Here is a 15,032-nt window from a genome sequence, read left to right on the forward strand (position 1 = left end):
GAATATCAATCCCATGATCATGAGCATAACATAGAAGAGTATCATATTGCGCTCATTGAAAAAATAAATAAAGAGATTGATCTCTAAAGAATATCTTTAATAATTTTTGAAAAAAAGAGTAACAATCTAAACAAATAAGAAACAGTCATTATGATATATTATTTAAGATAAGATAATTTATAGAAATTATATCTTTATTCTACTTGAATCTTTCCACAAAAATCTTCATGGATCTCCATGTCTTCGTGTATCTCCATTAAGATCCTTTAGATCTCCATAGCCACATGCATGTCTCCAGAAAAAAGAATGAGACATATCATTCTCTAATCTTTTTACTACTCATTGAATATGTTTTTTTTTAAAATGCACACAAAAAAACTAAACTCACCTCTCTCGTATTATTGTCCATAAACATTGGCGATAATTTACATGAAGAGATCTCATACATCAAAATCTAACAAAACCCATAAATATCAAGCACCCGTCCCTCATGCAAACACAACCATGATAAAATATTTTTATATAATCCTAGCCAAAAAAGGTAACATTTTTATGGTAAGTATTTTCTTAATTTTTATTAAAGTATTTCGATATATATATATGTTTAAAAGGCTTAAAAGGGAGGCAAGTGATGGTGCAAGGTAACTTTATTTTTCTTTTAAAGTATATAATTATCTCTTCACACCTCTACAAATATAAGCATTAATATATATTTTTTTCCCACAAGGAACTGATTTATCAGTAACAATCCAACCCGAGACATAGTTAGCCAAGGAAAGCTCATTTTTTATGTGAAAATTTTCACGACTTCATCAGGATAAATTATACAATAGGGAAACAAATACAAGTTTTCTTTTCTTTTAATAACCATCAAATTAATGGATTTTTGTTGCTAAAAGTTCATAAATTTATATTATTGAATATTTTTTTAAAAGTACTTTCTTTTTAGTTCGTTAGTAAAAACATATATTTAGACAAATTCCTACATTAATTAATATTAATTTTTTAATGACTCAAACTCCAGGAAAGCATAATATATTTATAATTAAAACCTATGTGGTAGCTTCAATATTCAACCTAATGAAATGAAACAAATTTTATCCATCAACTCCTTACATTATTAATAATAAAAAATTAAAAAAATATCTGAAAGTAGGGTAATAATTACTTTTTAAAGTATTTTTCATTTGAAAATTTATTTATTTTTTAAAAATTATCTTTGATATTAACATATCAAAACAATCTATAAATATAAAAAAATTAAATAAAAAAATTATAATTTTAAAAATTATAATTTAAATCACATTTTCAAACGCTAGCTACTACTATTTATTATCTTCTTTATTGAAGACAACGTTACGTTCATTTTATTTCTAAAAAAAACATTAAGTTCATTTTTACAAGAAAAGGAAAATCCGGGCCTTAAACTTCTTGATAACCACAGTCAACTAGCCACAGTTCGTAAATCCCAAAACTGCCCTTCACTTTAGACCGTTTAAGAAACCACTCCCTTCTTACGCGATCGTCACATATAAAACCTAAGCGAGCCAAAATTTCACTGTCAAATTCACGCCAAAAGGTTCCTGAATTTTGCCGGCATCTTCAACTCGACGGCGTGATGTTTCAGGAGAAAACTGAACAACAACAGAGCCAGCAACGCGCCACGAACACGGTGGCAGACCAAGTGGTGATCGCAGTGAAAGCAGAGAAAGTGATGTCCAAGGCAGCATTGGCTTGGGCTCTCACTCACGTTGTCCATCCTGGAGATTGCATAACGTTGCTTGCTGTCTTTTCAAACGAAAAATCCGGTAATACAGATTCTCAACTGCTGAAAAATCTCCTTTTGTTACCAACTTTCTTGTTTTGAATTGTGGATTATTTATCGTGTCTGATGTGCGTAGGTAAAAAATTCTGGAATTTTCCGAGGTTGGCAGGAGATTGTGGGAGCAATCAACTTGAGAGGTTGCCGGATCGTGTTTGCGAAATATCTGAGAATTGTTCTCAGATGGTGCTTCAGTTTCATAACCAAATCGAGGTTAGCTTGAATTTACCCATTTGTCCACTTGCCTGCTTCCCTTCTTCTTCTTCTTTTTGTCTGTTTGGTATTCCTTTCTCTTAAATTTGTAAATTATTTTTCCTCCTTGGTTAATTATGCCATTGTATAGACCCATATTCTATGAATCTCTCGTAAAGGAAAAAAAAATGCATATAATCATGTTTCTAGGAATCTGGAGTGGTGTGAGAGAATAGAAGGTTGGTGTGGATCCCAAACAGGCCTTGAGGTGTGTTGTCAAATGCAAACAAATTGAGTTAATGACGGGAATAGCATGTGCTTGGAAATGCTAGTTCTGGAGATCAATTAAGGACCCCCCCGATCATGTGCTATATTTGGACTTGGGTGCGTTTTTACTTATTTGTTTATTTATAAATTATTAGTCATAGTGCCCCATATCGCATGCTTTGGGGAACATTTTGTACACCCCATGTGAGAATTGAAGGTACTTGAAGCAATAAATTAGTAATAAAACTTGGGGTACTTTATTTTGGATCCAGAAATTCCAGGAGTGATACAAAATGCTACTGATTGTCACAATCGTGTTAAAAAGGTGAAAAGAAGTCCACATAGATAAAGAAAAAAAAAATATCAAGTGTTAGATTCGCGGATAGTGATGTTAAAAAGGTGAAAAATTCCAAACAGATAAATGAAAATCTTAAAGATCGAGTTTTTGATTCGAGGATAAAGCACATTCATATAATGAGGATTATAGCTATATGCATGAACTCGTTAAGGTAGCTGATGTTGTTTTATTGATCGTAGGTTGGAGTAAGGATTAAGGTGGTATCAAGTACACCCGGCAGTGTCGTGGCAGCTGAAGCAAGGCGCAATGGAGCCAACTGGGTTGTACTGGACAAGTAATTACACATCAAAAAAGTATTTTCTTATATCTGAGCTACTACTATAGTAATTGGTTGGTCAGTGATCAATGGTCATGCTGATAACAAGTTACTTGTTTTCTAATTTGGCATGTGGTAACAGTGGAGAGTTTTAAATACCAAGGACTTTTATAATTTCTAAGTTACAGTAATCTTCCTCCTTTAGTTGACTTGGGATACATGCTTGATGAGTTTCTGTAGCGTTGTTGACATGTTGCTGGTGTCGCATATTGACATCCATGTGAACTTCCACTCTGTTAAATATTTGCGGTTCAACTTCTCGTTTAAATTTACTGATGTTTTCCACCATAATGATAACAACAACAACAATAGCGATAAATATTTATGGTGTTGATAGTGTTATGTTATTCACCTCTGAGCATATTGAGAAATTTAAAATTAAAGGTTGATTGATATCGTGTCTTATTCTGCTAAAACAGAAAACTCAGGCAAGAGCTGAAGCACTGCATAGAGGAACTTCACTGCAACATTGTTGTAATGAAAGGTTCTAAAGCAAAAGTCCTTAGGCTTAACTTGGGAAGCTCGAATGAAATCCAAACCCCATACTATTCTGCTGCTTCTTCACCAGGAATGGATGTCGGAAAGCTGCTGGGACACAGTAAGAAGCATTCTACTCCAGTGAGCAGCCCTGAAGAACAAAGTACTTCATACTCAAAAACCAGAGAAGATTCATCGTCATTAAGCAATGATACAGAAATGCCGCCTTTTCTTGTTTATGAAAAAAATCCTCTTTTTGTAGGACTGAATGAAGAAAAATACAAATCAAAAAATAATCAAAGCAACTACGATGACCAGCTTAGATCTATGTACTCTGATGGGGAAAGAATCATTTCTTTATCAACAGACCCAATATCAGCTGTAACCAGTGATCAGAAGAGTGTATTTTGGATTCCCCAAAACCACATTGTTGATGAGAAGGCCCCCATAACCCGAAATTGCAAAAATACTTGCGAAATTAAATCCCCAACTTCAAGAACTCTTCTTGATAAGTTTGTGCAATATGATCGAGATGCTCGGGCTGGGAGGCTCGACCATAGCCATCAAAAAGAGACTGTAAGCTCAGGTATCAAACATGCAGTTTCTTTAGGTAGAAATTCTTCAGTGCCCCCTCCTTTATGTTCTTTGTGCCAACACAAGGCACCCACTTTTGGAAAACCTCCAAGACAGTTCTCTTATGAGGAGCTGGAGGAAGCTACAGAAGGATTCTCGGATATGAATTTCTTGGCGGAAGGTGGTTTTAGCAATGTTTACAGGGGGGTGTTAAGGGATGGGCAGGTAGTTGCAGTGAAGCTCTTAAAGTATGGTGGCTCTCAAGCAGATGCTGATTTCTGCAGGGAAGTGAGGGTATTGAGCTGTGCACAACATAGGAACGTTGTTTTGTTAATTGGGTTTTGCATTGATGGCAAGAAGAGAGTATTGGTTTACGAGTACATATGCAATAGGTCACTGGAGTTCCATTTACACGGTAGTCATCTTTTTTTGTCTTTGTTTGCATCAAGAATAGTGCGCTTCTTTTGATGGTTTTCTTGATTTTGTGCTCTCAATATCTTCTGGCTTCTGAATTTGGCTCAGTAAAATGACTAACACTTTGACTGAACTTCTGTGATTGCAGGAAACAAAAGACCACCTCTAGATTGGAACCTAAGGATGAAAATAGCAATCGGGACAGCAAGAGGTTTACGGTATCTTCATGAAGATTGCAGAGTGGGTTGTGTGGTGCACAGAGACATGAGGCCTAATAATATCCTCGTAACCCATGATTTTGAACCTATGGTACTAAATTTAATTTTTATTTCTTAGAAGCATGAGCTTTCATTCTTTAAGTTACAAGGATCATGATCGCATCTTCAATTGTCCCTGATTATAATTTGTAAGATCCATGCCCTGCTTGTGTGAAAACAAAAATCCATGCTTGCATTAATAGAATGCCCAAAACCTTGGCTTTAAAAATACAATCCCGAAAAAGAAAATGCCCAAAAAAACTATGTCTTAATTTCAATGGAGATTCTTTCTTGTTGAAAATCTTTTTTTTTAAGCAAAATTAGATATCATTTATGTTCAGTGCTTTATCACATGATCAGCTGATTGATTATCATGAGCATGCCAACAATGATGGAATATGCATGGTGCTGTTTTGTTTCAGGTTGCTGATTTTGGGCTAGCTAGGTGGCACGCTGAATGTAATATCAGTAGCGAAGGGCGAGTGAATAGAACTTCAGGGTACTTCTCTAACCTGCTTTCTCCTCATGTTCATTGCTGTTGAATTTTGAATTTATGCTTAAACAGGAAAGATTACATCATGACTTGCCAAAATCCAGGTATCTTGCACCAGAGTATATCAATAGTGGAAAGACTACGCCGACAGTTGATGTATTTGCATTTGGAGTGGTTTTATTAGAGCTAATGACAGGTCAAAGAATCAGCAAGTTGCAATTTTACAAGGGACAGAATTTTTTATCTGACTTGATCCACCCTGTCTCTGCATTAGAACCATGTCATGCCTTGGAAAATATTTATCAATTACTGGATCCATGTTTGGCCTCAGAACAACTCCCTGTCTTTGCCTATCAACTACAAGCTGTGGGCGTAGCCACTTCCTTGTGTCTCCGTCAAGATCCAGAGACCAGACCTCCAATGTCAAAGGTACGATTTCCTTGCCGGTATTTCTAATCTATTTATGACATATTTGGTGCCTTATGCTCTTAACGGCACCAGAGCATTCTCTGAAGTGAAGGATAACCACATGTTTTTCATACTTGGGAATTACCAGGTCCTTAGAATACTTGAGGGAGGAGATTTGGCAGTTCCTCTGAGCTTAGACTTGAATTCAGTTGGCAATAGAAGTGGCCGTCTGCATGGTGTGAGCTTGAACACACAGCCTGACGGAAGGAGGGGTCATTCTCGTAAGCTTTCTCACTGAAAAATGATTTTGCAGTAGTTAGCACCAACCTATTTGTATAATGATATGGGCTTTGGGGTTAGGTGATCTTCTGTTAAATGTATAGCTGAGCACAGTTCGTATCTTCCATGGGTGAGCTGTTTTCCTATTTTCTAACGTAAATGGTGACATGATTCTTCTTTTACTTCCCGGTGATCCAATTATCTTTGAACGTCATCGTTCTCCAGAAATTTGTCATGGAGTGTCTCTCGCACATTTATTACTGATTTACTATAGCATGTGGACATTAAATTTTAAATTGATGAAAATAGAAGAGACGATAGCATGAGCACCAGTGCATTCTCGTTCACATGCATGTGTTTCTAGAGATGGCAAATATGAACCCAATCTGTCAACCCGACCCAAACCTGTCCGCAAAAGAGTTATGGATCTGGCGTTTTCAATCCAAAACCTAACATTATCCGAACTCAAATGAAGACAAAATTGTGTTCTACCATGTATAGACACACAGAATTAGTTAGGGCACTTGGTTCCAATTTTTTTTTCATTTTCTTTTATATATCAAATATTTTGATTTTAAAATTGTGTTCTACCATAATTAGTTTCTCGGATTTCTCTACATCCATCTAATTGAAAAACATTTATGTCAAAATAATTAATATAATATTACTATTTATTATTTTAGCATAATTTTTTCAGAGTGCGAGTTTAAAAATTTAACTTCGTTAAATTATATAATGACGGAATTCAAATGAAGACAAAAAGATTTAAAAAGTTGAGGGATTAGAGGTTCACTTTTCTAACAAAAATATTGCCAAGAGATTATTGTTGGAAGATTTAAAGCATCAGGCGTCACTTATTATTTTTCTTTTCGCTTTCATATGAATTATTTCATTAAATTTCATTACGACAAATCTACTTTTCTCCATTCAATGAACTAGTTTATAATTATTTTATGGTGTTAAGATTTAGATGTTTTCTTTTATTATTTTAACATTTTGTAATTAATGTCTTTTTATTTTATTAAATTTAGTTATTTATCATATATAAATCTGTAGGTGTTCACAATATAAACGTATAAATGTTATCTTATAAAAATAATCATATCCACGGGTTGATCCAAACTCATATGAACCAGATGGATTTAGGTTTAAGGTTAGATGCAAATTGATTTCTTGTTTAATTTGCGAAGAAAAAACTCCAACGTGACGCCTTTTGAACAAGAAGAAAATTTTTCTTATTTTCTTTGGGGATGCATTTTAATTAGCAGCTCATTAAAAAAAAAAAAAAAAAAAACCATGCCCACTCCCTTCAGCAGGTAATTCCACACTGTCTAGTCTGCCTTGCCAACTCTTTTCAAGCTGTCTTTTATCTTTGGTGTTTCCCGAGGCAGAGTAACCAGAGGAGATTGTCATCGATGATTCCATCAGTTCTTTCCTTCGAATATACTCCAAAAAACAACTTTCAGCCTGTGGCATAAAAAGGAAGGAAGAAAGTCTGTGGTGTGGATAATTCATGCAGCAGAGAATAAAAAGAAAAACAAAAAAAAACTTTGATTATTCATTTGAAATCAGGTAGCAGACCCATGATAAAAACCCTTCATTATTCATAAAAAAACAATTATCTATCAGTAAGATAATTGCTGATTAAGTGGCTTGTTTACATTAAGATTGTAATAGTTGCTTTTTTAAAAAAATATATTAAAATAATATATATATATTAAAAAATATATATATTAAAATTTATTTTTAATATTATCATATTAAAACAATTTAAAAATATAATTCAAAATAATTTTTTTAAAAAATATTTTTAAAAACATTTTTTAATGGCAAAAAACAATCGTACTCGTAGTAGCATCTTGTTATTAACCTGTTTTATATTACAGAATATCTGGTAGGGATTGAAGTTCGATTTGCGAGGTTACTAAATTATAAAACACTTGAGCTTCGAACCTTATTTGATCGAACAGCCTGACAAATTATGATCACCGTGCAAGCATCCCCACTTGTTTTTTCAATTTGAAATGCAAATCAGACGAACAACTTCATTTTATAAAATGTGCTTGTCAATAGTCAGACAGTCATTCATTTAATCCACAATAGTCTTACAACGTTCGATACAATACTACTGGAAAAATACAGCCAAACTCCTCTTCCCTCACAGATGACCAGCCGCAAACCCCAGCATGGCTATCCCCAACCCCAGACTCCATTGTCAATCAAACCCAACAAGGAAAGAATGGAATCGATTCTTTGTTTCACTAACTCACAATGTTTAATAATTAGATTAATCTTGATTACATCTTGCCATTAAAGTTTAAGGATCTGGAGATTACTTCCCCCTGTTCTTACCAGCTCTGCTGCTTTCATCGGATGGCAATGAATCTGCATCAGAACCAATATGTTGCTGATATTGCTGCTGCTGTTCCATCATGGCCATATCAGGTGCCATCTCAGCCACACTCCAAACCTTCACAGACTTATCCAGACTCCCGCTGTACACAACCCACCGTTGATCACCGTCTTTGGATTTCTCATGATCCACCTCCACCGCCAGGCACTTCACAGGTCCAGTATGCCCTGTCAGCACAGATATGCATGCATGAAGCTTGCCATCCCTTCTCCAAACGCATATGGTCTTGTCAGCTGATCCACTAAAGACCAGATTCCCCGCGGCTGCGAGGCACAGAACAGCAAGTTTGTGGCCCTTAAGTACCCCACCATGGGATAAATGCTTCTCGCATTCCCAATAATTCACCATTCCATCACTGGACCCACAGTACACAACCGAACCAGAGGTGTTCACGGCCAATGATGTAACCGCACTCTCTTGTTTCAACAATGTTTGAACAGGAGAATGCTTTGTCGTTTTGCCTTGTTGCTCTCGTTTCCACACCTTCACCGTTCCATCAGCTGAGCCTGTGAACACCAAGCCTTCTAGACTCGCCACGACAGAATTAACAGCATCATCGTGGGCATTGATTGATTCAAGACATCTAGAGTCTGAGATTCTCCATACCTTGAAAGTCCGGTCCCAGGAAGCAGAATACAAAAGGGTTTTGTCCTCGCTGAGGGTCAAACATGAAATGGCATCACAATGCTTGATCCAAAGAGAAGAACGGTTTCGAACTTGGACGTATGCGCTTGGTCTGATAGAGTTCTTGAGTATTTCCTTTAATGTAGGCAATGTTCCTGATCTCTTGTGTATTGTTGGATTCTTTGGGATAACCTTCCATACCCGTATCTTGCCATCCTGGTGACCGGTGAAAATCTTCTCACCAGCAATTATTATGGCTTTCACCAAACCGCTGCTCGATTTGAATCCAGAGAACTCCTTCAAGTTCTTCCACACACGAATGTTCTTGCTATCAGAACCTGTATAAAGAAGATCCTTGGTTGCAGCCAAGGAATAAATGTGACCTTCTTCGCGAACAAGCGAACCAATTAGCCCATTTTGAGGAAGGTTTTCTTCGAATGACCACGGAAAATTGGAACCACCACCGGTTTGGTTCCATGGTGACATGGTCATAGGAGACCCCTCACAGCTCATCCTGTTAGGGTCAAAACTGGCAGGACCTGTTAAGGAAGCACTGCTATTTCGATAGCCGAAAACTTCATCGCGGGGTATTGCCGCTGCTGTTGCTGAAAGGTTTGGATCAGAATGCATCATGTTACCGAATTTCGATCTCGGCATATGGTTTCCTGTGTCAACAAACTTTGTGCCTATTTCTTCTTCATCTCCCATTCTTGAGCCTATTCCTCCTCTTCCTCCGTTCATCATTCTTCCTCAATGTAAAGAGGGTCAAAAACAAAGGAGAAATGAGAAATTGATAGGAAAATTAAAAAAAAAAAATGTTGTTAGTAACATGAGAGAAACTGAAGGCGGGAGAGAAGAGAGGGAGTCCTTAGATGCATAAATAGATGGAAAATTAACGGTAGACAAGATATGGGACGTGGGATCCTGACACGTGTTCACGTTCAGCTTCGTGACTGCTTGAAGAGAGAGATTTGGGTTCCTTTACTAATGATAAACAGGGATTGTTAATCTCATGAGTTGGGATTGGCTGTTTTATTATGTGGTGGATGCTTTAATTGCTATTTTCGGACAGCATTTGGATAGTTTTTTTTTTTTTTTTAATTTACTAGAGCCCAGTAAGATTTTGTTAATTTTGTGAGGGTTTTTATTTTTATTTTTTTTAATGATGGGAATACTTGAGAATATATATGATTACTATAAACGTTTTCTGGTTGGACCAAATTTGCTATATCAGGCAGAGCATGACGAGGTTAGATTTGCTGTAATTGAAACAAAACTTGTATCAGTTTAATTTGCCATTCCTGCCACTAATTGCTTTCCCAGGGTGGCGTTTACTAACAAAACAAACACTAATTAAGGAATAAATATTACTTAGGGTTTGGTTGTTCATACGGAGAACATTTGGTTGTGATGTCAAGAAAAAAAAAAGGGGGGGTTTTCTCTCAATTTTAAATACAATTTTTAGCCAATTTTATATCCTTCTAAAGAGGGAATTACAAGGTACATGAAAGAAACAAAACCAGGTTTTTATTTTTCAACTTCCTTTAGACATATCATAATTTCAATCTCAATCTCTGTTTTGCATTAAGATCCGATTATTAATTTTAATTAACTTACCATTAGATCTCAAAACTAAACAATACAAAACCACAAAATCATATGAGAATATAGAAAAGAGAGAGAGAAAATGTTAATTACATATATAATTTGATCAAATTACTGAACAAGATCACCATCAAATATAAACTCAGGAGTTTATAGACACCTCATTTGGCCAATTTTATAGTTGAATTTGGATAATACATGAATTTAAAGTTCTAGATATCTTAAGTTTAAAATTAAATTAGTGTATCAATTATTATTTAAAAGCACTTTTTAATGTTAAATTTATGTTTATAATACTGAGTGAAGTGTTTTCATGTCTTTTTTGATAAAAATGAAACTGAAAATTAATGTTTTTCTAAATAAATAGTTAGTTGACCAGAATTTGATAATAAAACTTAGAAATTAACGAGAAGGTTCATAAGAATTATAAACATCATCACATTGTTTAAATGAACGACGAGCCATCTATAGTTTTATGTTTTTTTTAGTCATTTTTAAATATGTTTTTATCTCTCTTTGTCTCACTCACTTACACACACATATCAATATTTTAAATTTTAAAAATATTTTTAAAAATATAATTGTATTAAGAATTTGGTTTTTTATTTCATCAAATTAATATGGAAAAATAAATTGATCAAAATAAACAATAAATTATTTTATAAAAGTTTAGTTTTTTTCATCTCATCAAATTAATATAGAAAAATCAATTACAAAAAATAAATAATGAACTATTTTATACAATTTAATAATTTATAACAATGAAAAAAGAAATTAATTAGATTAATTTATTATTTTTAATGGAATAAAATTAATTAATCAATTATAGAATGTTTCATATTAAAAAAGTATAAAATATAATTTTTTTATTGAACGGGTTTTTTAACATTATGAAAGAAAAGGAATATCATTATTGGAAAAGTAATATAATAATTAAAATATACATAATATAGAGAAATACAAATTAGATATGTTTTTAAATAAATTGAATTTAATGATGAAGAGGTGTAATGATAACAAAAAAAAAATATTTATATTAAAATTATTATCTTTTATTTTCAACTGTGTAATATTTTAACTTTATGTGGATACAAATATTTTATTTGATATATAATTGGTTTAATTATTTATTTTATTATTGAACATATTTGAAGAGATAATTTAATGATGGAGTAAATTATAATTTAGTTATATTATTCTCTTTGTAAATGTGAGTTGAGAAACTATCATTTTAAGTTAGTTAAAAAATTTAATGTTCCATATAAATAATAATAATAATAATAATCTTTATTCATTGTTACAAATATTATAAATTTGATAATAATACATATTAAGTATAAAACAAATATTTAATTTTTTCTTGTATCTCATTAATTAAATAAATTACATAGACTATTTACTATATTTACTATATTATTATCAATTTCAATTTTATCTCTCTCTTCTATTTGTGCTATATTTGTATCTTGTATCTAGAGACATCCTACCTTAAATATTCTCCTAGTACCATTTCTTTCTTTCTTTCCTTCTGATAGATCTGAATATCAAAACACAAACCACTTTTCCACGAGGAAGAAAGGTATGCATATGGATTGCTTAATATTTTTCCTACTGTCTTATTTTCCAACCAGTCTTGGAAGGTTCGTATTCGTCACATCTGTTCTAAATTAAAGACAAGATGCATAGATTGGTTTGCTAATTTTGACCATTGTAAGGGATGGGAGTGGATTTTTACCCTAGATGAGCTGCACTTCTCTGGATGAGTTGTTTGTCTTCTCAACATTGGGCTTAGGCCCTGTTTATTGTCAAAAAAACCTGCTTCAGCTTAATCTATGAAACCTGTGGATGCTGTTGGTACTGTTTACTAGATGAGAAAGGGGGTTAGCGAGTGCTTACCCTATTGTTAAAACACTCTCTGCTTGCTAGTTTCTTGTAAGGGCCATTTACTTGAGAATTTAATGTAATAATCATCCATAATTGTGTGTGCAATTCTGGGTAAACTGAAAACTACTTGGCAGGCTACAACTCTAGATCAGTCATTGTTCATTATTTCACTCCTGATACTCTTTCTCTTCGTCTGGACTTCACTCTACATCTGTATTTATATATTCACTGAGAAAGTACATCCCTAGTTTTGTCCTTTATCAGATATAAGCCTGTTCTGGCAGAAAAAGTAAAATGCAAATTGCCCAGCATTCTTCTTGGTCCACAATTGATATAGTAACAAGACATGCATGCACGATGTAGTTCATTAAATTGCTTCGTGTAATTGTGAGGGTTAGAAGACTCCTAATGTGATAGATGTTGGACACTGTCTTTGGCATTAGGCTAAAAGAACAAGTTATACTTGATCACATAATGTTTTTGATTTAAAACGGCTCTCAAAGTATGCTCTTTGGCTACCAAATTACATAGACATAACAACTTTTTCAGATCAGGAAAAGAGTCCACTTTTGTTATTGGATTAGCCATAGCCATCTACTCCCGGGAACTAACTTAGCCACCGTGTTGCCCAAACCGTCAGGGTGCTAACCTTCACCATGAAAATAAAATTCGTGTAACATAGGGAAAGCCATGGAACTAGGGATCCCGAGTAAGATATCAACAAAAAAAACTAGGAACCTTTTTCATTAAAATCATTATTGTAGGGAGATCTTGGAAAGGGCCGGGCTTGTTGTGCCTAGAGCAAAATTTTCATGATATTTAGGTTATATTTGATATATGAATATTGTTATAAAATAATTTATATTATTTTTTAACTTTTAATTCAAAGAAAGTTATGATTATGTTTGGTTAATATTTAACTAGATAATTTCCCCATGCTATGCCCCAGGAATATTTTTTCAATTATTAATTGATTATAATCTTATAAGCGGCTATACATGGAACGCAAACACATCGCGATTTTGAGCTAAGAAAAGAATATTAACTTCTCATCTGAGAAGGGGGGGTGGGGGACAGCTTAACAACAGCCTGACACCCACAAAAAAAATCCCGATAACAATCCAAGTGAGAAGAAAGACCTAGGAGAAAGTGTTGGAAGTGGAAGAAACACAATGTCCATGATATCTAAGCAAGCTAGAGGCACTACTCTAAAACAAAAAAAAAATTGCAGAGCACAGAGCAGAACAGTGGGTGTTATGGGGAATCAAAACGGAAGCACTCCTAGACAAAACGACCGTGGTGTAGGCAAGGTCAGGAACCAAACGATCATGCATAAGAAATAATATTTTTTATTTCTTCTTTTCTCTTGCTTTGATATATATTATTTCTTCTCAAATGGGTTGAACTTTGTCACTCGAGATAAAATTAGATTTTTTTAAAGAAGATTTACTTGGTTTCAGTCTTATTTATGATTTGGGTGGATTAAAATTTTTCTTTGAGAAAATTATATAAATTTTTATCGATCCTATTTCATTGTATATATAAAATACAGAAATAAAATTGAGCTATAATAAATCTATTATTATTTTCACAACTTTAACCCCACCTATGAATTCATGCAAGAAAATCTCTAAACAAATGAGCAAAAGATTAACACACAAGTTCGGCCCAATCTCAACTCTACATGGCCCTAGCCCTAGCCCAGTTTTAGCAACCTTGACCTCTTGCAATTAAAAACATTTGTTCTTTTGTAATCCATATCAATCCCCTTTTCAAACATGTTTTTTTAGAGTGTCATCCCAGCTATTAGTTATTATATAAAAAAATTGTATTTATTCTTTAAAAAAATTAAAAGATTGCAGTAGATAACCACTATTTTTTTAATCAAAAAGAAGAAGAAGAATAAGAATAAGAATAAAAATAATAACAAAAATGGAATGGTGTAAATGAGATGGTAAATGATAATCAATCACTAACATAACATGATTAAGATAATCAGATACATTATGTAATAATTTTTTTTTTAATCAGTAATTAAGCACTTAATCATGGGAATCAGATTCCTATACTCGGCGCGCACCCCTTCTTTAAAAATAAAAGCATCCACTTTAAAGCATTTTGTTTTATTTTTTTGCTGCCGGGTTGAGGCATAAATGGGTATTGTGAATGTAAAAGAATTATTTTAATTTAATAGTTTAAATTATTAAATAAGATTTAAGATATAATTTATATTATTTTTTAATATATTTTTTCAAGTAAAAGTTTTTGAGTTTGAAAATTACATAAATCTATATTATTTTATGTTTAATTTTTATTAAATAAATAAAAATAATGAGATTCAAACTCATAATTATTTGATTATTAAAATTTTAATATTATATTAAAAAAATTTAATTTAATAACTTAAATTATTAAATAAAATTTTAAAATATAATTTATAAACCTATGCGAATACATTATAGGCTTCCCGCCGAAGCTCATCTCTCAATATTTGTTATCCCTTAGCTAAGGGGAACGTGAGACAGAACGGATAAGAGAAGAGCCAATCAGATTTAAGAAATTCCTGACCATTTTAAAAGCATCGAGCCGAGTCATGGTGTCACCGCCTTCCATCAGAAAAACCAAAGCCATTTCCCAAGGCAGGCAACCT

At 33.4% G+C, this 15,032-nt stretch overlaps 2 protein-coding genes across 6 annotated transcripts; one reads left to right on the plus strand and one right to left on the minus strand.

Annotated features, from left to right (window-relative positions):
• The first annotated feature begins 1,443 nt into the window (after positions 1-1,443).
• Positions 1,444-6,038, plus strand: LOC133691139 (inactive protein kinase SELMODRAFT_444075-like). 5 transcript variants are annotated; one of them, XM_062111489.1, is made up of 9 exons: positions 1,444-1,808; positions 1,902-2,035; positions 2,819-2,913; positions 3,375-3,595; positions 3,695-4,420; positions 4,568-4,728; positions 5,099-5,175; positions 5,274-5,598; positions 5,726-6,038. In XM_062111489.1, exons 1-9 carry the CDS (start codon positions 1,619-1,621, stop codon positions 5,873-5,875), a joined length of 2,079 nt encoding a protein of 692 aa, XP_061967473.1. In that variant the 5' UTR covers positions 1,444-1,618; the 3' UTR covers positions 5,876-6,038. The 5 variants fall into 5 exon arrangements, with proteins under 5 accessions (XP_061967473.1, XP_061967471.1, XP_061967476.1 ...); XM_062111487.1 differs by having other exon boundaries at positions 1,445-1,808; positions 3,375-4,420; XM_062111492.1 differs by lacking the exon at positions 1,444-1,808 and adding an exon at positions 2,225-2,398 and having other exon boundaries at positions 1,903-2,035; positions 2,819-2,932; positions 3,375-4,420.
• A 2,129-nt stretch (positions 6,039-8,167) lies between these two features.
• Positions 8,168-9,704, minus strand: LOC133690917 (protein JINGUBANG-like). The gene has a single exon (XM_062111198.1). The coding sequence runs from the start codon at positions 9,635-9,637 to the stop codon at positions 8,189-8,191; it is 1,449 nt and encodes a 482-aa protein (XP_061967182.1). The 5' UTR covers positions 9,638-9,704; the 3' UTR covers positions 8,168-8,188.
• Positions 9,705-15,032: the final 5,328 nt, after the last annotated feature.

This window comes from Populus nigra, chromosome 4, assembly GCF_951802175.1.
Source record: "Populus nigra chromosome 4, ddPopNigr1.1, whole genome shotgun sequence".
Lineage (NCBI taxonomy): Eukaryota > Viridiplantae > Streptophyta > Magnoliopsida > Malpighiales > Salicaceae > Populus > Populus nigra.

Bases quoted from the DNA above. Each gene is read 5' to 3' on its own strand.
- LOC133690917 (XM_062111198.1), bottom strand. From the start codon at position 9,637: ATGATGAACGGAGGAAGAGGAGGAATAGGCTCAAGAATGGGAGATGAA.
- LOC133691139 (XM_062111487.1), top strand. From the start codon at position 1,619: ATGTTTCAGGAGAAAACTGAACAACAACAGAGCCAGCAACGCGCCACG. The intron at 2,914-3,374 runs GTAATTACACAT...CTGCTAAAACAG, and splicing joins AACTGGGTTGTACTGGACAA to AAAACTCAGGCAAGAGCTGA. The intron at 4,421-4,567 runs GTAGTCATCTTT...CTGTGATTGCAG, and splicing joins ACTGGAGTTCCATTTACACG to GAAACAAAAGACCACCTCTA.